The 23,777-nt window shown below is 42.0% G+C and overlaps 1 protein-coding gene across 2 annotated transcripts; it reads left to right on the top strand.

Annotated features, from left to right (window-relative positions):
* Positions 1-405: 405 nt before the first annotated feature.
* hhatla (hedgehog acyltransferase like, a) lies at positions 406-22,578 on the top strand. Of its 2 annotated transcripts, XM_055228581.1 has the most exons (13): positions 406-638; positions 1,485-1,597; positions 2,394-2,461; positions 2,547-2,660; positions 2,989-3,009; positions 3,216-3,410; positions 20,251-20,460; positions 20,539-20,710; positions 20,792-20,936; positions 21,013-21,048; positions 21,133-21,334; positions 21,407-21,548; positions 21,651-22,577. In XM_055228581.1, exons 2-13 carry the CDS (start codon positions 1,492-1,494, stop codon positions 21,788-21,790), a joined length of 1,551 nt encoding a protein of 516 aa, XP_055084556.1. In that variant the 5' UTR covers positions 406-638; positions 1,485-1,491; the 3' UTR covers positions 21,791-22,577. The 2 variants fall into 2 exon arrangements, with proteins under 2 accessions (XP_055084556.1, XP_033838527.1); XM_033982636.2 differs by lacking the exon at positions 2,989-3,009 and having other exon boundaries at positions 442-638; positions 21,651-22,578.
* Positions 22,579-23,777: the final 1,199 nt, after the last annotated feature.

Genomic DNA, 23,777 nt, shown 5'->3' with positions numbered 1-23,777 from the left:
CAAGGGATGGCAAGTTGATATAGTAGAATCTTTAAGGTTGTGTTTGATTCTAGGTATAGTGGCGCCCTCTAGTGACACTTAGAAAACAGCCTACACAAAGACTGCTCTTTTTCTGATGAAGTGAGCGACTGATGTTTGCGTGGGTGCCAATAAACGCTGCACTACATTCACTCTGCACTGTAATAGATTAGAGCCCGTTAACTGTATGCCTACTTTAATTCAGCCTAATTATTTAGGCCTACCTGTAGTGTAGCCTATTATTAACAGTGATTGTGCAAGCAATAGGCAAGCAACTCGCCTAATTAAAAAAAGAAAATACAAGAACGGATGCTTTGCTTGATTCTTTACTTACTAGCTTCCTCCACTGTTACTGTACTGCCTGTGCTGTGGACCACCCCTCATTGCGGAGCTGTAGTGAAGGATAAATATATCCCCCACCTCCACCTCCTCCTCTCGCCGTGAGTCCGCAACATCCTGACTGGCCCAGGCTGGCGAGCAGCAGCGGCAAGCCCCCAAGACGGATGAAGTGAACCTGCTCTTCCTTCATACCCCTTTAGGCTAGATTTTCTTTTTTATATAACTCCAGAACCGGGCTACAAACTCCACAAACACCGTCAAAACAATTTAGTCGATGCAAGGTTAGTAAAAGAGATTGTGTTTTAATTAAGTTAAACGATTAAAAATTGCACAAGCCAGTGTTTTTCGTGTCTGTGTGCATGGGAAAGTAAAACACATTTGTATGCATGGCGCTTTGCTGGGGGCGCGCAGCCACGGTTGAGACAGAGTTTAGATCTGATCTAACATTGTGGAGTTCAAGTGCGCCCCACAAACAAAGTTGATGTTGCCTGATAATAAGCATTTTGTGGTAGCTAAAGTATGATTTCTTGTTCTGTACACACCATTTGTGGACATACAGTCAAGGCTAATTATTCTTGAAGTGAGTCCCAAGCGCCTCTCACATGGATCACATAGCACTGCAGCTGCGCGCTGTGTACAGCAAGACCAACTGTGAGAGCTATAATAGGAAGGAGGGGTAGAGTTGCGCAGCTGACGAGGCTGATTCTGAGGAGCCACTCTACTGCAGACCTATTTAAGTGCCTGTTTGATTCTCTTGGCTTATGGTGAAATGTCAGCTCACAAAACGGTGGTCACTGTCCTTATGAATGTAACATTCACCTAAAAACATGGGCAATGTTGTTAAATAGCTTTAGGTTTGTAGCTATGAACTTTAAATCTTTGTTTTACCCCCAACCCGCTAGGTAAATAATAACAAAAGTTTCTTAAATTATGGACACACATTTTCAAACTGGTTTAGCCAGTGTTTCATGAATGGCAAAACAATGCAGAGTTATTTCACACTCATTTCCTCTTTAACAGTCTAGTCTCACACATCCAGCATTTGCTGAATAAAACTTTATTGTATGTGCTATTGTAGGCTATTGGTATAACAGGCTCAAACCTAACTCCCTCACTTCTGTGTGCAGAGAGACCATGGGGATTAAGGCTGCTCTCCCCAGATATGAACTGTATCTCTACACTGCAGTGCTGGCCGGGGCCTTGATATGGGCAGGCAGTTGGATACTCGAAGCTTCAAGTGGTGAGTGTATGACATATCCTGAAATATTTAAAGCACATATGGAGTACACAGCAGGCTTAAAAATACCTGGTGCACACATGCCACATTTATATTAATCCCCTATCAACAGACTAATCAGTGTTATAAAAGGCTGAAGAATGAGTCCATCTATGTTTGTTAGTGTTAGAGATAATTATGTTAACTTTCCCAATGGATACATTTAAATGTGGTGACACACTGTGCTAATTAAAGCCAATATCAGGAATATAAAGCACATCTTGTCATGAATGGTCTCCCATGAATGGTAACCCTGCAAATGGCACAATCTGTCACTCACTGAGGCGTATTGTTATTCACTGTTTTGCACCAATTACTCTCTCCCCCCTGACTTTATATCTCCTAAAATGGTCACACTGACACTACTCTAGGCACTTTTATAAGTTTGGTTTGGAACCTGAAAAATCACATTTAAAGCTTCCCTTTGATAATCAACAAACACAGTATTTCAATATTTTCATGTGTTTCATGTCAAGAATGTCTTAATGCTTTTCCATTATGAAATTAAATAAATAATGAAAAAGTATTCCAATTTTATTCTGCCTCAACAGTGAATTCATCTCTGAGAACTGTTATGATACAAGTTCAAAGACAATCAAAACACATAGAGTACCCTAGTGCATTATATAAAACAAATATGTCCACTACCTAAAATCATTACATGGAAAACTCATCAATCACATTATGCGGTTTGGTGCACAAGGGCACTCATCACACATGATCCTTTTGTTTTATGAGCTCTGATCTTTTGTCTGTACAGAGAATGTAAACAGAAAGGCCTTCAAAGACAGTGTACAGCCAGGATGGCATTATTTTGGCAGGAAAATGGTAGGCCCCTGTTAAGTCCCTATTACATATTTATAAGCCTGTTGCAACATGAGGCTCTTCGTGTGATGATGCTGGTTCTTCACAGGATGCAGCAGACTTCGAGTGGATGATGTGGTTCACTACATTCCGCAACCATATTCTCTTTGCTCTCACTGGTCATGTGATCTTCGCCAAAATCTTCACTATCGTGGCTCCAAAGGTGCGTGCAGTTGTTTACATTCACAGTGAGTTTGCCCTTTTTGTGTAAGGATGGTTTCTTTTTACAAATCACCTGAAATGAAATCTTTCCTTAACCAGGATTTTAAAAAATCATACAAATCAAGTCCCACAAATTTAATTGACACATTTGTAAACTTGGCATTGTCTGTAATTGCGAGTGTTTATATGGATCCTGTTTCAAGATGTACAACTGATTAATTCTGTAGTGTGTGTTAGTAATGTTTGTCATTGTACATGTATGTATCATATTTAAAACAATTAACTATGTTTTAAATATCTTTCTGTCTTATTTCATGATTTCTATGAAGATTGGTATAGATGGATGTAAGGTAACTTTATGCAATTTATGCATACAGTCTGCATTCATACCATTTGTTCTTTTCCAAATCGTTATTTGTTCATCTGTCATCATGTCCATCTATTTGTTGCCATATAGTTTTGTCTCTCAATTTTGCAGAATTATGTTATAAAAGACATATTTGTACACTCATTATGTTTGTGCAGTGTGCTGACTCTGGTCTCTCTTTGCCCACAGCACAGATCCTTCATCTTTGGCCTATATGGAGCTTTGGCTGTTTTAGTGACTATGGGATGGACCTACATGGCCCTGGTGCTGTCCCACTGCCTGGTGCTTTACAGTGTCGCTCTGGTCAAGCAGAAGTGGCTGGTGTTTGCTGCAGGCCTCACCACTTTGGCTTCCATTAAGTTAGAGCCGTATAACTCCTGGCAGGTGTGTAGACACAGGAGGCAGCATTTAGTACATGACATACATAGACAGGGCACATCATAATTAGCTTATTATTTATTGGCCCTCGCCACTCACGAAGTGATGGCGAGGGGCATTGTTCTTCCTGGGTTTCTTCTTCTTATTGGCCCTCGCCACTCACGAAGTGATGGCGAGGGGCATTGTTCTTCCTGGGTTTCTTCTTCTTATTATTATTATTTTTTTTCTCCCCCTGGGATCGCAATTTTCACCCCCTGAACGTCAACGAAAAGTCTCACATGGGGGTATCAAATCGACCGGCTTGGCAAAAAATTCAAGAAAATATGCATCACGAAAATGACCCACACACACTGGCTCGACAGCGCCACCTAGAAAATTCAAAATTTTAAAATGAATTGGGAGCCGACACGCATTTTTCGCCCTAGCTCGACGAAATTCACACCAGTGATAGAGCTCATGGAGACAAGCAAAAAAGCCAATCATAGTGCGGCCCTAGGACGGACAGGAAGTCGGCTATATTGAATCGAAAATTCGCCAAATTTTTCGCTGCGTGTTTTCAAAACGCTACTAGTCTCAGGTTTTTGGTCCAAATGAGCTCAGATTTCACATGCCACATCCAGACACATGGGTTTTCAAAAGTTATCCACGTTTTCTCCGAATTCCACACGGTTCGCCCGTACGCCGCCACCGAAATGCGCCTTCGTTTCCTGTTTTTTCGATGTCCTCTCACGACCACAGGCATTGCCCTACAGAGCTCACATTCACATCACATATGCGTGATTGGGGCATGAATGGAATGCAATATTAATTTTAATCAAAATGAACACTATAGCGCCCCCTACCATAGGGGTGAAACGCCAACATTATCGGATTCCTACGAAAATCGGGGAATAAATTGGGGGCATGACGTGGACCAAAAAATAATATTATGGGCATAGGTAATTTTTCACACTTGGCCACCAGGGGCGCAAAGACTCCAAAAAAAATGATTTAAAAATGTCTGACACGCACATGCATTGGTCTACACAGCTCAAATTCACATCACACGTGTGATGGGAGGGTATTAATAAAATGGATTATTAATTGTAATAAAAATGAACACTATAGCGCCCCCTATCATAGGGGTGAAATGCCAATATTATCGGATTCCTACGAAATTCAGGGAATATATCAGTGGCATCAGAAGAAACAAAAAATTACATTATGGCCATGAGTCATTTTCCACGGTTGGCCACCAGGGGCGCAAATACTAAAAAAAAAATCATAAAACAATTTCTGACACGCACATGCATTGGTCTACACAGCTCAAATTCACATCACCCGTGTGATATGAGGGTATTAATAAAATGGATTATTAATTGTAATAAAAATGAACACTATAGCGCCCCCTATCATAGGGGTGAAATGCCAATATTATCGGATTCCTACGAAATTCAGGGAATATATCAGTGGCATCAGAAGAAACAAAAAATTACATTATGGCCATGAGTCATTTTCCACGGTTGGCCACCAGGGGCGCAAATACTAAAAAAAAAATCATAAAACAATTTCTGACACGCACATGCATTGGTCTACACAGCTCAAATTCACATCACACGTGTGATGTGAGGGTATTAATAGAATGGAGTATTAATTGTTATCTAAATGAACACTATAGCGCCCCCTACAGTATTGGTAAAATACACAACTTTGTCCGATTGGCATGAAACTTGGGGAGATAATTGTGGGCATTAAAAGGGTCAAAAAAGTCCATTACACCATACCTGTATTATGTACACGGTTGCCGGTGCAAAGCCACAGACCCCTCTCATATAGAGTCAGAGCCACACAGCTCAGGGCCACACTGCATATTAACATTGTTCTTCGTTTTTCCGCCAAAACAATCGCATTTTTCACCCCCTGAACATTCACGAAAAGTCTCACATGGGGGTATAGAATCGACCGGCTCGGCAAAAAATTTCATAAAATTGGTGTCGGGAAAATGTCCCATGCCCCCTGACTCGACGGCGCCACCTAAAAATTCACCCCTATGGGAGAGGAGCCTGGTTTATTTTGGAAAACACACACAAAAAGAAGAACAGTGATAGAGAATGGTAGGACAAGCATAAATATGAATTGAAGCACTGCTCTATGACAGACAGGAAGTCGGCCATTTTGGATCAAAAATTCGCCACTTCATTCGCAGCGTGTTTTCAAAACGCTACTAGTCTCAGGTTTTTGGTCCAAATGAGCTCAGATTTCACATGCCACATCCAGACACATGGGTTTTCAAAAGTTATCCACGTTTTCTACAAATTCCACACGGTTCGCCCGTACGCCGCCACCGAAATGCGCCTTCGTTTCCTGTTTTTTCGATGTCCTCTCACGACCACAGGCATTGCCCTACAGAGCTCACATTCACATCACATATGCGAGATTGGGGCATTAATGGAATGCAATATTAATTTTAATCAAAATGAACACTATAGCGCCCCCTACCATAGGGGTGAATCGCCAACATTATCCAATTCCTATGAAATTTGGGGCATCAATTCATGGTCTCAGAAGAAACAAAAAATTACATTATGGCCATGGGTTATTTTCCACTGTTGGCCACCAGGGGCGCAAAGAATTGAAAAGAAATTGGCACTTGGCACTTTGACTTGCATGTCTATGAATTATATCTACTCCTAGGTTTTTCATCCGAATTACATCAAACTCCACATACAGCATGTACATATGTCGATTGTCAATAATCATCCACGTTTTGGGGATATTCTTTATGGTTCATGAGTAGGATGCCCTCAAAATATGACTTCGTCATTGGATTTAAATTCCTACACGACTTTTCCTTAAGTGCAAATGAAACCTGTGTAGTCCTAGGTTTTTCATCCAAATTTCCTCAAACTCCACATACAGCATGTACACATGATTATTGTCAATAATCATCCACGTTTTGGGGATATTCTTTCTGGTTTATGCACAGCACACTGTCAAAATATGACTGCTTTCCTGCATATTTGATTCCCTCTCACAGACACGTGGATCAGACTAAAAAGCTCAAATTCTAATCACTGATGCGGATTAAAACTGTGAATAGAGAACCATTATAAACATGTGGCCAGTGACCTCCATAGCGCCCCCTACTGTACAGGTAAAAAACACAACTTTGTCCGATTGGCATGAAAGTTGGTGATATCATTGTGGACCTCAAAAGAGGCAAAAAAGTCCATTACACCATACCTGTATTGTGCACGAGGTTGCCGGTTCAACGCCGTGGACCTCCATTATAATGTGTTGGTCACACATATTTATATAGAAACTGTGTGAAGGGGGCAGATTGCGGCCGTGGGGTGGCCAGGCAGGGAAAATGGTGCGTGGGGGGCGGAGGCCGGCCCCGGGCGGTCGCGTGGGGGGGCGGTCGCGCGGGGGGCGAGGGCCATCATCGCCGCTTGCGGCTTTAATTATTATTATTTTTTTTCCCCCCCTGGGATCGCAATTTTCACCCCCTGAACGTCAACGAAAAGTCTCACATGGGGGTATCAAATCGACCGGCTTGGCAAAAAATTCAAGAAAATATGCATCACGAAAATGACCCACACACACTGGCTCGACAGCGCCACCTAGAAAATTCAAAATTTTAAAATGAATTGGGAGCCGACACGCATTTTTCGCCCTAGCTTGACGAAATTCACACCAGTGATAGAGCTCATGGAGACAAGCAAAAAAGCCAATCATAGTGCGGCCCTAGGACGGACAGGAAGTCGGCTATATTGAATCGAAAATTCGCCAAATTTTTCGCAGCGTGTTTTCAAAACGCTACTAGTCTCAGGTTTTTGGTCCAAATGAGCTCAGATTTCACATGTCACATCCACACACATGGGTTTTCAAAAGTTATCCACGTTTTCTCCAAATTCCACACGGTTCGCCCGTACGCCGCCACCGAAATATGCCTTCGTTTCCTGTTTTTTCGATGTCCTCTCACGACCACAGGCATTGCCCTACAGAGCTCACATTCACATCACATATGCGAGATTGGGGCATGAATGGAATGCAATATTAATTTTAATCAAAATGAACACTATAGCGCCCCCTACCATAGGGGTGAAACGCCAACATTATCAAATTCCTACGAAATTCGGGAAATAAATTGGGGGAATGACGTGGACCAAAAAATAATATTACGGGCATAGGTCATTTTTCACACTTGGCCACCAGGGGCGCAAAGACTCCAAAAAAAATCATTTAAAAATGTCTGACACGCACATGCATTGGTCTACACAGCTCAAATTCACATCACACGTGTGATATGAGGATATTAATAAAATGGATTATTAATTGTAATAAAAATGAACACTATAGCGCCCCCTATCATAGGGGTGAAACGCCAATATTATCGGATTCCTACGAAATTCGGGGAATAAATCAGTGGCATCAGAAGAAACAAAAAATTACATTATGGCCATGAGTCATTTTCCACATTTGGCCACCAGGGGCGCAAAGACTCCAAATAAAATCATTTAAAAATGTCTGACACGCACATGCATTGGTCTACACAGCTCAAATTCACATCACACGTGTGATATGAGGGTTTTAATAAAATGGATTATTAATTGTAATAAAAATGAACACTATAGCGCCCCCTACCATATGGGTGAAATGCAAACATTATCGGAGTCCTACGAAATTCGGGGAATAAATCGGTGGCATCAGAAGAAACAAAAAATTACATTATGCCTATAAGTAATTTTCCATGGTTGGCCACCAGGGGCGCAAATACAAAAAAAAATCATTAAACAATTTCTGACACGCACATGCATTGGTCTACACAGCTCAAATTCACATCACACGTGTGATGTGAGGGTATTAATGGAATGCACTATTAATTGTTATCTAAATGAACACTATAACGCCCCCTACAGTATTGGTAAAATACACAACTTTGTCCGATTGGCATGAAACTTGGGGAGATAATTGTGGGCATTAAAAGGGGCAAAAAAGTCAATTACACCATACCTGTATTATGTACGTGGTTGCCGGTGCAAAGCCACAGACCCCTCTCATATAGAGTCAGGGCCACACAGCTCAGGGCCACACTGCATATTAACATTGTTCTTCGTTTTTCCGCCAAAACAATCGCATTTTTCACCCCCTGAACATTCACGAAAAGTCTCACATGGGGGTATAGAATCGACCGGCTCTGCAAAAAATTTCATAAAATTGGTGTCAGCAAAATGTCCCATGCCCCCTGACTCGACGGCGCCACCTAAAATTTCACCCCTATGGGAGAGGAGCCTGGTTTATTTTGGAAAACACACACAAAAATCAGAACAGTGATAGAGAATGGGGGGACAAGCATAAATGTGAATTGAAGCACTGCTCTATGACAGACAGGAAGTCGGCCATTTTGGATCAAAAATTCGCCACTTCATTCGCAGCGTGTTTTCAAAACGCTACTAGTCTCAGGTTTTTGGTCCAAATGAGCTCAGATTTCACATGCCACATCCAGACACATGGGTTTTCAAAAGTTATCCACGTTTTCTCCAAATTCCACACGGTTCGCCCGTACGCCGCCACCGAACTACGCCTTCGTTTCCTGTTTTTTCGATGTCCTCTCACGACCACAGGCATTGCCCTACAGAGCTCACATTCACATCACATATGCGAGATTGTGGCATGAGTGGAATGCAATATTAATTTTAATCAAAATGAACACTATAGCGCCCCCTACCATAGGGGTGAAACGAAAACATTATCGGATTCCTACGAAATTCGGGGAATAAATTGGGGGCATGACGTGGACCAAAAAATAATATTAGGGGCATAGGTCATTTTTCACACTTGGCCACCAGGGGCGCAAAGACTCCAAATAAAATAATTTAAAAATGTCTGACACGCACATACATTGGTCTACACAGCTCAAATTCACATCACACGTGTGATATGAGGATATTAATAAAATGGATTATTAATTGTAATAAAAATGAACACTATAGCGCCCCCTATCATAGGGGTGAAACGCCAATATTATCGGATTCCTACGAAATTCGGGGAATAAATCAGTGGCATCAGAAGAAACAAAAAATTACATTATGGCCATGAGTCATTTTCCACATTTGGCCACCAGGGGCGCAAAGACTCCAAATAAAATCATTTAAAAATGTCTGACACGCACATGCATTGGTCTACACAGCTCAAATTCACATCACACGTGTGATATGAGGGTTTTAATAAAATGGATTATTAATTGTAATAAAAATGAACACTATAGCGCCCCCTACCATATGGGTGAAATGCAAACATTATCGGAGTCCTACGAAATTCGGGGAATAAATCGGTGGCATCAGAAGAAACAAAAAATTACATTATGCCTATAAGTAATTTTCCATGGTTGGCCACCAGGGGCGCAAATACAAAAAAAAATCATTAAACAATTTCTGACACGCACATGCATTGGTCTACACAGCTCAAATTCACATCACACGTGTGATGTGAGGGTATTAATGGAATGCACTATTAATTGTTATCTAAATGAACACTATAACGCCCCCTACAGTATTGGTAAAATACACAACTTTGTCCGATTGGCATGAAACTTGGGGAGATAATTGTGGGCATTAAAAGGGGCAAAAAAGTCAATTACACCATACCTGTATTATGTACGTGGTTGCCGGTGCAAAGCCACAGACCCCTCTCATATAGAGTCAGGGCCACACAGCTCAGGGCCACACTGCATATTAACATTGTTCTTCGTTTTTCCGCCAAAACAATCGCATTTTTCACCCCCTGAACATTCACGAAAAGTCTCACATGGGGGTATAGAATCGACCGGCTCTGCAAAAAATTTCATAAAATTGGTGTCAGCAAAATGTCCCATGCCCCCTGACTCGACGGCGCCACCTAAAATTTCACCCCTATGGGAGAGGAGCCTGGTTTATTTTGGAAAACACACACAAAAATCAGAACAGTGATAGAGAATGGGGGGACAAGCATAAATGTGAATTGAAGCACTGCTCTATGACAGACAGGAAGTCGGCCATTTTGGATCAAAAATTCGCCACTTCATTCGCAGCGTGTTTTCAAAACGCTACTAGTCTCAGGTTTTTGGTCCAAATGAGCTCAGATTTCACATGCCACATCCAGACACATGGGTTTTCAAAAGTTATCCACGTTTTCTCCAAATTCCACACGGTTCGCCCGTACGCCGCCACCGAACTACGCCTTCGTTTCCTGTTTTTTCGATGTCCTCTCACGACCACAGGCATTGCCCTACAGAGCTCACATTCACATCACATATGCGAGATTGTGGCATGAGTGGAATGCAATATTAATTTTAATCAAAATGAACACTATAGCGCCCCCTACCATAGGGGTGAAACGAAAACATTATCGGATTCCTACGAAATTCGGGGAATAAATTGGGGGCATGACGTGGACCAAAAAATAATATTAGGGGCATAGGTCATTTTTCACACTTGGCCACCAGGGGCGCAAAGACTCCAAATAAAATAATTTAAAAATGTCTGACACGCACATACATTGGTCTACACAGCTCAAATTCACATCACACGTGTGATATGAGGATATTAATAAAATGGATTATTAATTGTAATAAAAATGAACACTATAGCGCCCCCTATCATAGGGGTGAAACGCCAATATTATCGGATTCCTACGAAATTCGGGGAATAAATCAGTGGCATCAGAAGAAACAAAAATTTACATTATGGCCATGAGTCATTTTCCACACTTGGCCACCAGGGGCGCAAAGACTCCAAATAAAATCATTTAAAAATGTCTGACACGCACATGCATTGGTCTACACAGCTCAAATTCACATCACACGTGTGATATGAGGGTTTTAATAAAATGGATTATTAATTGTAATAAAAATGAACACTATAGCGCCCCCTACCATATGGGTGAAATGCAAACATTATCGGAGTCCTACGAAATTCGGGGAATAAATCGGTGGCATCAGAAGAAACAAAAAATTACATTATGCCCATAAGTAATTTTCCATGGTTGGCCACCAGGGGCGCAAATACAAAAAAAAAAATCATTAAACAATTTCTGACACGCACATGCATTGGTCTACACAGCTCAAATTCACATCACACGTGTGATGTGAGGGTATTAATGGAATGCACTATTAATTGTTATCTAAATGAACACTATAACGCCCCCTACAGTATTGGTAAAATACACAACTTTGTCCGATTGGCATGAAACTTGGGGAGATAATTGTGGGCATTAAAAGGGGCAAAAAAGTCAATTACACCATACCTGTATTATGTACGTGGTTGCCGGTGCAAAGCCACAGACCCCTCTCATATAGAGTCAGGGCCACACAGCTCAGGGCCACACTGCATATTTGGCCCTCGCCACTCACGAAGTGATGGCGAGGGGCATTGTTCTTCCTGGGTTTCTTCTTCTTATTATTATTATTTTTTTTCTCCCCCTGGGATCGCAATTTTCACCCCCTGAACGTGAACGAAAAGTCTCACATGGGGGTATCAAATCGACCGGCTTGGCAAAAAATTCAAGAAAATATGCATCACGAAAATGACCCACACACACTGGCTCAGCAGCGCCACCTAGAAAATTCAAAATTTTAAAATGAATTGGGAGCCGACACGCATTTTTCGCCCTAGCTTGACGAAATTCACACCAGTGATAGAGCTCATGGAGACAAGCAAAAAAGCCAATCATAGTGCGGCCGTAGGACGAACAGGAAGTCAGCTATATTGAATCGAAAATTCGCCAAATTTTTCGCTGCGTGTTTTCAAAACGCTACTAGTCTCAGGTTTTTGGTCCAAATGAGCTCAGATTTCACATGCCACATCCAGACACATGGGTTTTCAAAAGTTATCCACGTTTTCTCCAAATTCCACACGGTTCGCCCGTACGCCGCCACCGAAATACACCTTCGTTTCCTGTTTTTTCGATGTCCTCTCACGACCACAGGCATTGCCCTACAGAGCTCACATTCACATCACATATGCGAGATTGGGGCATTAATGGAATGCAATATTAATTTTGATCAAAATGAACACTACAGCGCCCCCTACTATAGGGGTGAAACGCAAACATTATCGGATTCCTACGAAATTCGGGGAATAAATTGGGGGCATGACATGGACCAAAAAATAATATTACGGGCATAGGCCATTTTTCACACTTGGCCACCAGGGGCGCAAAGACTCCAAAAAAAATCATTGAAAAATGTCTGACACGCACATGCATTGGTCTACACAGCTCAAATTCACATCACACGTGTGATGTGAGGGTATTAATAAAATGGATTATTAATTGTAATCAAAATGAACACTATAGCGCCCCCTACCATAGGGGTGAAACGCCAACATTATCGGATTCCTACGAAATTCGGGGAATAAATCGGAGGCATCAGAAGAAACAAAAAATTACATTATGGCCATGAGTCATTTTCCACACTTGGCCACCAGGGGCGCAAAGACTCCAAATAAAATCATTTAAAAATGTCTGACACGCACATGCATTGGTCTACACAGCTCAAATTCACATCACACGTGTGATATGAGGGTATTAACAGAATGCACTATTAATTAGTATCTAAATGAACACTATAGCGCCCCCTACAGTATTGGTAAAATACACAACTTTGTCCGATTGGCATGAAACTTGGGGAGATAATTGGGGGCATTAAAAGGGTCAAAAAAGTCCATTACACCATACCTGTATTATGTACATGCTTGCCGGTGCAAAGCCACAGACCCCTCTCATATAGAGTCGGGGCCACACAGCCCAGGGCCACACTGCATATTAACATTGTTCTTCGTTTTTCCGCCAAAACAATCGCATTTTTCACCCCCTGAACATTCACGAAAAGTCTCACATGGGGGTATAGAATCGACCGGCTCTGCGAAAAATTTCATAAAATTGGTGTCGGCAAAATGTCCCATGCCCCCTGACTCGACAGCGCCACCTAAAATTTCACCCCTATGGGAGAGGAGTCTGGTTTATTTTGGAAAACACACACAAAAATCAGAACAGTGATAGAGAATGGGGGGACAAGCATAAAAATGAATTGAAGCACTGCTCTATGACAGACGGGAAGTCGGCCATTTTGGATCAAAAATTCGCCGCTTCATTCGCAGCGTGTTTTCAAAACGCTACTAGTCTCAGGTTTTTGGTCCAAATGAGCTCAGATTTCACATGCCACATCCAGACACATGGGTTTTCAAAAGTTATCCACGTTTTCTCCAAATTCCACACGGTTCGCCCGTACGCCGCCACCAAAATACGCCTTCGTTTCCTGTTTTTTCGATGTCCTCTCACGACCACAGGCATTGCCCTACAGAGCTCACATTCACATCACATATGTGTGATTGGGACATGAATGGAATGCAATATTAATTTTAATCAAAATGAACACTATAGCGCCCCCTACCATAGGGGTGAAACGCAAACATTATCGGATTCCTACGAAATTCGGGGAATAAATTGGGGGCATGACGTGGACCAAAAAATAATATTACGGTCATAGGTCATTTTTCACACTTGGCCACCAGGGGCGCAAAGACTCCAAAAAAAATCATTTAAAAATGTCTGACACGCACATGCATTGGTCTACACAGCTCAAATTCACATCACACGTGTGATATGAGGGTATTAATAAAATGGATTATTAATTGTAATAAAAATGAACACTATAGCGCCCCCTACCATAGGGGTGAAACGCCAACATTATCGGATTCCTACGAAATTCGGGTAATAAATCGGTGGCATCAGAAGAAACCAAAAATTACATTATGGCTATGAGTAATTTTCCACGGTTGGCCACCAGGGGCGAAAATACTAAAAAAAAAATCATAAAAAAAATTCTGACACGCACATGCATTGGTCTACACAGCTCAAATTCACATCACACGTGTGATGTGAGGGTATTAATAGAATGCACTATTCATTGTTATCTAAATGAACACTATAGCGCCCCCTACAGTATTGGTAAAATACACAACTTTGTCCGATTGGCATGAAACTTGGGGAGATAATTGGGGGCATTAAAAGGGTCAAAAAAGTCAATTACACCATACCTGTATTATGTACGTGGTTGCCGGTGCAAAGCCACAGACCCCTCTCATATAGAGTCAGGGCCACACAGCCCAGGGCCACACTGCATATTAACATTGTTCTTCGTTTTTCTGCCAAAACAATCGCATTTTTCACCCCTTGAACATTCACGAAAAGTCTCACATGGGGGTATAGAATCGACCGGCTCTGCGAAAAATTTCATAAAATTGGTGTCGGGAAAATGTCCCATGCCCCCTGACTCGACGGCGCCACCTAAAAATTCACGCCTATGGGAGAGGAGCCTGGTTTATTTTGGAAAACACACACAAAAATCAGAACAGTGACAGAGGATGGGGGGACAAGCATAAAAATGAATTGAAGCACTGCTCTATGACAGACAGGAAGTCGGCCATTTTGGATCAAAAATTCGCCACTTCATTCGCAGCGTGTTTTCAAAACGCTACTAGTCTCAGGTTTTTGGTCCAAATGAGCTCAGATTTCACATGCCGCATCCAGACACATGGGTTTTCAAAAGTTATCCACGTTTTCTCCAAATTCCACACGGTTCGCCCGTACGCCGCCACCGAAATACGCCTTCGTTTCCTGTTTTTTTGATGTCCTCTCACGACCACAGGCATTGCCCTACACAGCTCACATTCACATCACATATGTGTGATTGGGGCATGAATGGAATGCAATATTAATTTTAATCAAAATGAACACTATAGCGCCCCCTACCATAGGGGTGAAACGCCAACATTATCGGATTCTTACGCAATTCGGGGAATAAATCAGTGGCATCACAAGAAACAAAAAATTACATTATGGCCATTAGTCATTTTCCACGGTTGGCCACCAGGGGTGCAAATACTACAAAAAAAATCATTAAAAAATTTCTTACACGCACATACATGGTTCTAGACAGCTGAAATTCTCATCACACATGTGATATCAGGGTATTAATAGAATGCACTATTAATTTATATGTAAATGAACACTATAGCGCCCCCTACAGTATTGGTAAAATACACAACTTTGTCCGATTGGCATGAAACTTGGGGAGATAATTGGGGGCATTAAAAGGGTCAAAAAAGTCAATTACACCATACCTGTATTATGTACGTGGTTGCCGGTGCAAAGCCACAGACCCCTCTCATATGGAGTCAGGGCCACACAGCCCAGGACCACACTGCATATTAACATTGTTCTTCGTTTTTCCGCCAAAACAATCGCATTTTTCACCCCCTGAACATTCACGAAAAGTCTCACATGGGGGTATAGGATCGACCGGCTCGGCAAAAAAATTCATAAAATTGGTTTCGGGAAAATGTCCCATGCCCCCTGACTCGACAGCGCCACCTAAAATTTCACCCCTATGGGAGAGGAGCCTGGTTTATTTTGGAAAACACACACAAAAATCAGAACAGTGATAGAGGATGGGGGGACAAGCATAAATATGAATTGAAGCACTGCTCTATGACAGACAGGAAATCGGCCATTTTGGATAAAAAATTTGCCGCTTCATTCGCAGCGTGTTTTCAAAACGCTACTAGTCTCAGGTTTTTGGTCCAAATGAGCTCAGATTTCACATGCCGCATCCAGACACATGGGTTTTCAAAAGTTATCCACGTTTTCTCCAAATTCCACACGGTTCGCCCGTACGCCGCCATCGAAATACGTCTTCGTTTCCTGTTTTTTCAATGTCCTCTCACGACCACAGGCATTGCCCTACAGAGCTCACATTCACATCACATATGCAAGATTGGGCCTTGAATGGAATGCAATATTAATTTTAATCAAAATGAACACTATAGCGCCCCCTACCATAGAGGTGAAATGCCAACATTATCCAATTCCTATGAAATTTGGGGCATGAATTCATGGTCTCAGAAGAAACAAAAAATTACATTAGGGCCATGGGTTATTTTCCACTGTTGGCCACCAGGGGCGCAATGAATTGAAAAGAAATTGGCACTTGGCACTTTGACTTGCATGTCTATGAATTATATCTACTCCTAGGTTTTTCATCCGAATTACATCAAACTCCACATACAGCATGTACATATGTCGATTGTCAATAATCATCCACGTTTTGGGGATATTCTTTATGGTTCATGAGTAGGATGCCCTCAAAATATGACTTCGTCATTGGATTTAAATTCCTGCACGACTTTTCCTTAAGTGCAAATGAAACCTATCTAGTCCTAGGTTTTTCATCCAAATTTCCTCAAACTCCACATACAGCATGTACACATGATTATTGTCAATAATCATCCACGTTTTGGGGATATTCTTTCTGGTTTATGCACAGCACACTGTCAAAATATGACTGCTTTCCTGCATATTTGATTCCCTCTCACAGACACGTGGATCAGACTAAAAAGCTCAAATTCTAATCACTGATGCGGATTAAAACTGTGAATAGAGAAACATTATAAACATGTGGCCAGTGACCTCCATAGCGCCCCCTACTGTACAGGTAAAAAACTCAACTTTGTCCGATTGGCATGAAAGTTGGTGATATCATTGTGGACCTCAAAAGAGGCAAAAAAGTCCATTACACCATACCTGTATTGTGCACGAGGTTGCCGGTTCAACGCCGTGGACCTCCATTATAATGTGTTGGTCACACATATTTATATAGAAACTGTGTGAAGGGGGCAGATTGCAGCCGTGGGGTGGGCAGGCGGGGAAAATGGTGCGTGGGGGCGGTGGCCGGCCCCGGGCGGTCGCATGGGGGGGCGGTCGCGCGGGGGGCGAGGGCCATCATCGCCGCTTGCGGCTTTAATAACATTGTTCTTCGTTTTTCCGCCAAAACAATCGCATTTTTCACCCCCTGAACATTCACGAAAAGTCTCACATGGGGGTATAGAATCGACCGGCTCTGCAAAAAATTTCATAAAATTGGTGTCAGCAAAATGTCCCATGCCCCCTGACTCGACGGCGCCACCTAAAATTTCACCCCTATGGGAGAGGAGCCTGGTTTATTTTGGAAAACACACACAAAAATCAGAACAGTGATAGAGAATGGGGGGACAAGCATAAATGTGAATTGAAGCACTGCTCTATGACAGACAGGAAGTCGGCCATTTTGGATCAAAAATTCGCCACTTCATTCGCAGCGTGTTTTCAAAACGCTACTAGTCTCAGGTTTTTGGTCCAAATGAGCTCAGATTTCACATGCCACATCCAGACACATGGGTTTTCAAAAGTTATCCACGTTTTCTCCAAATTCCACACGGTTCGCCCGTACGCCGCCACCGAACTACGCCTTCGTTTCCTGTTTTTTCGATGTCCTCTCACGACCACAGGCATTGCCCTACAGAGCTCACATTCACATCACATATGCGAGATTGTGGCATGAGTGGAATGCAATATTAATTTTAATCAAAATGAACACTATAGCGCCCCCTACCATAGGGGTGAAACGAAAACATTATCGGATTCCTACGAAATTCGGGGAATAAATTGGGGGCATGACGTGGACCAAAAAATAATATTAGGGGCATAGGTCATTTTTCACACTTGGCCACCAGGGGCGCAAAGACTCCAAATAAAATAATTTAAAAATGTCTGACACGCACATACATTGGTCTACACAGCTCAAATTCACATCACACGTGTGATATGAGGATATTAATAAAATGGATTATTAATTGTAATAAAAATGAACACTATAGCGCCCCCTATCATAGGGGGTGAAACGCCAATATTATCGGATTCCTATGAAATTCGGGGAATAAATCAGTGGCATCAGAAGACACAAAAAATTACATTATGGCCATGAGTCATTTTCCACGGTTGGCCACCAGGGGCGCAAATACAAAAAAAAAATCATTAAAAAATTTCTTACACGCACATACATGGTTCTAGACAGCTGAAATTCTCATCACACGTGTGATGTGAGGGTATTAATAGAATGCACTATTAATTGTTATCTAAATGAACACTATAGCGCCCCCTACAGTATTGGTAAAATACACAACTTTGTCCGAATGGCATGAAACTTGGGGAGATAATTGTGAGCATTACAAGGGTCAAAAAAGTCCATTACACCATACCTGTATTATGTACGTGGTTGCCGGTGCAAAGCCACAGACCCCTCTCATATAGAGTCAGGGCCACACAGCTCAGGGCCACACTGCATATTAACATTGTTCTTCGTTTTTCCGCCAAAACAATCGCATTTTTCACCCCCTGAACATTCACGAAAAGTCTCACATGGGGGTATAGAATCGACCGGCTCTGCAAAAAATTTCATAAAATTGGTGTCGGGAAAATGTCCCATGCCCCCTGACTCGACGGCGCCACCTAAAAATTCACCCCTATGGGAGAGGAGCCTGGTTTATTTTAGAAAACACACACAAAAATCAGAACAGTGATAGAGAATGGGGGGACAAGCATAAAAATGAATTGAAGCACTGCTCTATGACAGACAGGAAGTCGGCTATATTGAATCGAAAATTCGCCAAATTTTTCGCTGCATGTTTTCAAAATGCTACTAGTCTCAGGTTTTTGGTCCAAATGAGCTCAGATTTCACATGCCACATCCAGACACATGGGTTTTCAGAAGTTATCCACGTTTTCTCCAAATTCCACACGGTTCGCCCGTACGCCGCCACCGAAATACGCCTTCGTTTCCTGTTTTTTCGATGTCCTCTCACGACCACAGGCATTGCCCTACAGAGCTCACTTTCACATCACATATGCAAGATTGGGCCTTGAATGAAATGCAATATTAATTTTAATCAAAATGAACACTATAGCGCCCCCTACCATAAAGATGAAATGCCAACATTATCCAATTCCTATGAAATTTGGGGCATCAATTCATGGTCTCAGAAGAAACAAAAAATTACATTATGGCCATGGGTTATTTTCCACTGTTGGCCACCAGGGGCGCAATGAATTGAAAAGAAATTGGCACTTGGCACTTTGACTTGCATGTCTATGAATTATATCTACTCCTAGGTTTTTCATCCGAATTACATCAAACTCCACATGCAGCATGTACATATGTCGATTGTCAATAATCATCCACGTTTTGGGGATATTCTTTATGGTTCATGAGTAGGATGCCCTCAAAATATGACTTCGTCATTGGATTTAAATTCCTACACGACTTTTCCTTAAGTGCAAATGAAAACTGTGTAGTCCTAGGTTTTTCATCCAAATTTCCTCAAACTCCACATACAGCATGTACACATGATTATTGTCAATAATCATCCACGTTTTGGGGATATTCTTTCTGGTTTATGCACAGCACACTGTCAAAATATGACTGCTTTCCTGCATATTTGATTCCCTCTCACAGATACGTGGATCAGACTAAAAAGCTCAAATTCTAATCACTGATGCGGATTAAAACTGTGAATAGAGAACCATTATAAACATGTGGCCAGTGACCTCCATAGCGCCCCCTACTGTACAGGTAAAAAACTCAACTTTGTCCGATTGGCATGAAAGTTGGTGATATCATTGTGGACCTCAAAAGAGGCAAAAAAGTCCATTACACCATACCTGTATTGTGCACGAGGTTGCCGGTTCAACGCCGTGGACCTCCATTATAATGTGTTGGTCACACATATTTATATAGAAACTGTGTGAAGGGGGGCGGGTTGCAGCCGTGGGGTGGCCAGGCGGGGAAAATGGTGCGTGGGGGCGGTGGCCGGCCCCGGGCGGTCGCGCGGGGGGCGAGGGCCATCATCGCCGCTTGCGGCTTTAATTATATATTGTCCTTTCCCATTCAGCTGTTTTCAGTATAATGTACTGGATATTATCAATTTTGTGAACATTTTTGGATTGGTTTTAGGAAGCACTGGTGACAGGCAGCTTCGACCTGCAGGACGTCCTGTTTTATGGGGGCGTTGGCTTCAGTATCATGCGCTGTATGAGCTTCGCTCTGGAAAACTGTGAGAAGAAGGATGGCAACTACACTTTCTTTGATTTACTTAAATACAACTTCTACCTCCCCTTCTTCTTCTTTGGACCCATCATGACTTTTGACAGGTATCATGTACAGGTGAGGTGTAGTAGAATAATGACACCAAAATTGCTGACTGTATTAATATAAATACAAAAATGCTTTATTATTACACAGGCCACCACTACTAAGCTGACCCGTAAGGAGAGGGAGATGTGGAACATCACCAGTAAAGCCCTGTTGCACCTCGGGGTCATCCTGGTGGTGGACGTCTTCTTCCATTATCTGTATATTTTGACAATCCCCAGTGACATGAAACTGGTTGGAAAGCTTTCGGACTGGTGTCTGGGTGTGTAAAAGTTTACTATGTTAGTGTAGTGTAATCATTTATGAGCTTTGTTTTTTACTGTTATTTGTAATGATCCTTCAGCTGGTCTGGCTTACTCTAACCTCGTGTATGACTGGATCAAAGCCGCCGTCATGTTTGGTGTCATTAACACTGTTGCCACTCTGGACCACCTGGATCCTCCTCAGCCTCCCAAATGTATCACCATGCTCTATGTCTTTGCTGAGACGTAAGCATCCTCTAGATCTACTCTATAATTTGTATTTAGATGGAATGTAATGGTATGTTCAACATTTTTTCCCCAGGCACTTTGACAGAGGCATCAATGATTGGCTCTGCAAGTGAGTGTTCAAAGTGCCATGGAACATGATGTATTCTCGCATGCAGTTTGTGAGTTAACTGTTCAATGTGTAAATGTTTCATAGGTATGTTTATGACTACATTGGTGGAGATCATGATAAAATCTTCAAGGAGCTTCTGGCCACTTTCTGCACCTTCTTCATTACCACTTTGTGGCTTGGGCCATGTCAGCTGGTTTACCTCTGGTCTTTCTTCAACTGCTTTGGTCTAAACTTTGAGCTTTGGGTGGCTAAATTGTTCTCTCTTCCACCATTTTCTACCATAGAGGTAACATGTGCATATCATATCAATGTCTCGATGTTTTATTCATTTTTAAGCCCTAATTTTATGCATTTCTAGCATTTCATGGGTGAGGCAATGTCACGCAGGATCAGGGGTGTGTTCAATGCTGCCAACTTCTGGGCCATCGTCCTCTACAACGTCCTCTCCCTCAACAGCCTGGAGTTTGCCAAACTTGTGTCAAGAAGACTGATTTTCAAAGGTAATACTGGTGGTGTATAGTATAAAATTGGCAAAAGTATAAAGTTGGCAAACTCATGGTATAGCAAAATTCAGTAACTGCATATCTTGTGTTTATTCCCAGGTTTCCCTCTGTCCACTTTGTCCGTGTTGATGGTGACCTACTGTGGTGTGCAGCTGGTGAAGGAAAGAGAGAGACAGCAAGCCTTATTGGAGGAGCCAGAGCCAGAGAAGCTGGCAGATGGCAAAGAAAAATCGGAATAATAACACTAATATTGGACAAAAACCTTTTCAGCCATTTACTGGTTCCCGACACTGCTCTGAATACAGCTTCTCTGAACATGTGCTGTTTAACGTCAGTGAGAGGAGAGGTAAAGTTTGTTTTTCTATGGTAGAGAAGCTAATATATGGGGCTGTGAGAGATCCTCAAGTGCACTTCCTGTAGACAACTGGTCCTGGCACAAACCCACCGATGGTGCATTTGCAGTTAATGTTAACTACACAAAAGATTGTTGTGAATATAAAGAATATAAAAGAATGTAAGAATATATGGATAGGGCTGATACCTCAAAGAAAATTGGAATTTTATGGATTTGGTTTTGTCCTGTGTTTTCAGGTACACTATTTTATTTATCTTACAGTGTCGTTGACACTTAGAATTCTTAAGACAATTATATATTGAAAGGATATAAAACCTAGTCAAACTTGAATCCAAGAAGCTGCTTACAGATATGAGAGAGGAGAAAAGGGTGCTGTGGAGTGTTCATCTCCAATTTGCTTGAAAATGAATGTTTTGTATTTGTCCTCTGTTAGTGAGCAAAAATAAAATATTTCACAATTACAGCATTACATTGTTCTGCTACTGATCCAAACTATGCAACAGGTTTACAGTGTGGCAACTAAGGGGGTGTGCTGAGATTTAACAGCATTGACCGATGTAACCTGTGAGGAACCTGTGGGACAATAAACACAGTGACTTTTTCAGTATTACAACTTCAAACTACAAATTCAAATGTGTTTCTTGTTTGGTTTGAAATAAAGATTTTAATTTAACTACTCTCCCGTATTCTTTCAGGTAAGTTAGTAGTTTGTTCAGTCTGCAGCCTGTAAACGTAAACACCTCGGGGATGCTGTTGTTACACAGCTTCACCACTAGACGGCGACAAAGTGCCACACACTGGGCAGTGGCGTGGGGGTTGAGTTCACACACACTTGCACAAAAGAACACTATGACCCCCCCCCACACACACCCCACACACACACACACACACACACACCCACACACCCCCCACACACACACCCCCACACACCCCCCACACACACACACCCCACACACATCAGAAATGGGAACTCGATTGAGACTAAACCTGGAACTAAATCTGAGCAAGACCAGGACTATACCAAACCAAGTCTACATCTGAACTCAAAGGAGCTGTCAAACCAGTACCAAACCAGAACCAAACCAGGACAAGTGTAAACGCATGCTAAAGTCACTTTCTCCCTGCCACTAGGTGGCACCATTGGGTGGCACACGATGTCATGGAGGCAGCGCGTGACGGGAGAAGCTCTTCAAAGCAGCTTCAGCAAAAGGCAGACGTCTGTTTTTTGACTGAAAACATAATTTACAGGGTCATTATATTATGTGTTAATGATACATGGAGCACACGCATGATTATTTGAATGTAACTGAATCAAACATTCATTAGGCGTAAATAACATTAGGGAAATTACCTATCTAAGATGTTTAGAAAATAGCATGCTGACAGATAATTCGCATCGCACGCATCATAATACCAGATTTAACTGGGCTTGTTTAGGGTATTGCCATCCAACAAAAAAGCCGGTCCAAAAATCTTTGGAAATCTGGATCAGTGGCATTATATGGACCAAAAACAAACAAACAAACAAACAAACAAAACATCTATTTTAACCACAAACATTTAACTTCTGACCCACAGATTTTGTCCTTGGCAAGACACTTGTATGTGTGTGTGTGTGTGTGTGTGTGTGGGGGGGGGGGGGGGGGGGGGGGGGGTGATTTGTCAGTATGTTGATATTCAGCTACCATCACTTTCATCTACATTTTATATAAAAATAAGAAATTATAAAAATAAATGAACAAATGTATCATATTATAAAGCGACCATCCATATTTCACTAAAGCATCTTCAAGCTTTTATATAAGCAGGAAAGAAGATCTGCTGTTAAAGACAAAGGATACCCTGATTTCATTACAATTGCACAATGTTTT

Source organism: Periophthalmus magnuspinnatus, chromosome 17 (genome assembly GCF_009829125.3).
Source record: "Periophthalmus magnuspinnatus isolate fPerMag1 chromosome 17, fPerMag1.2.pri, whole genome shotgun sequence".
NCBI classification, from domain to species: domain Eukaryota; kingdom Metazoa; phylum Chordata; class Actinopteri; order Gobiiformes; family Gobiidae; genus Periophthalmus; species Periophthalmus magnuspinnatus.
This window is presented reverse-complemented; position numbering and strand designations above follow the sequence as displayed.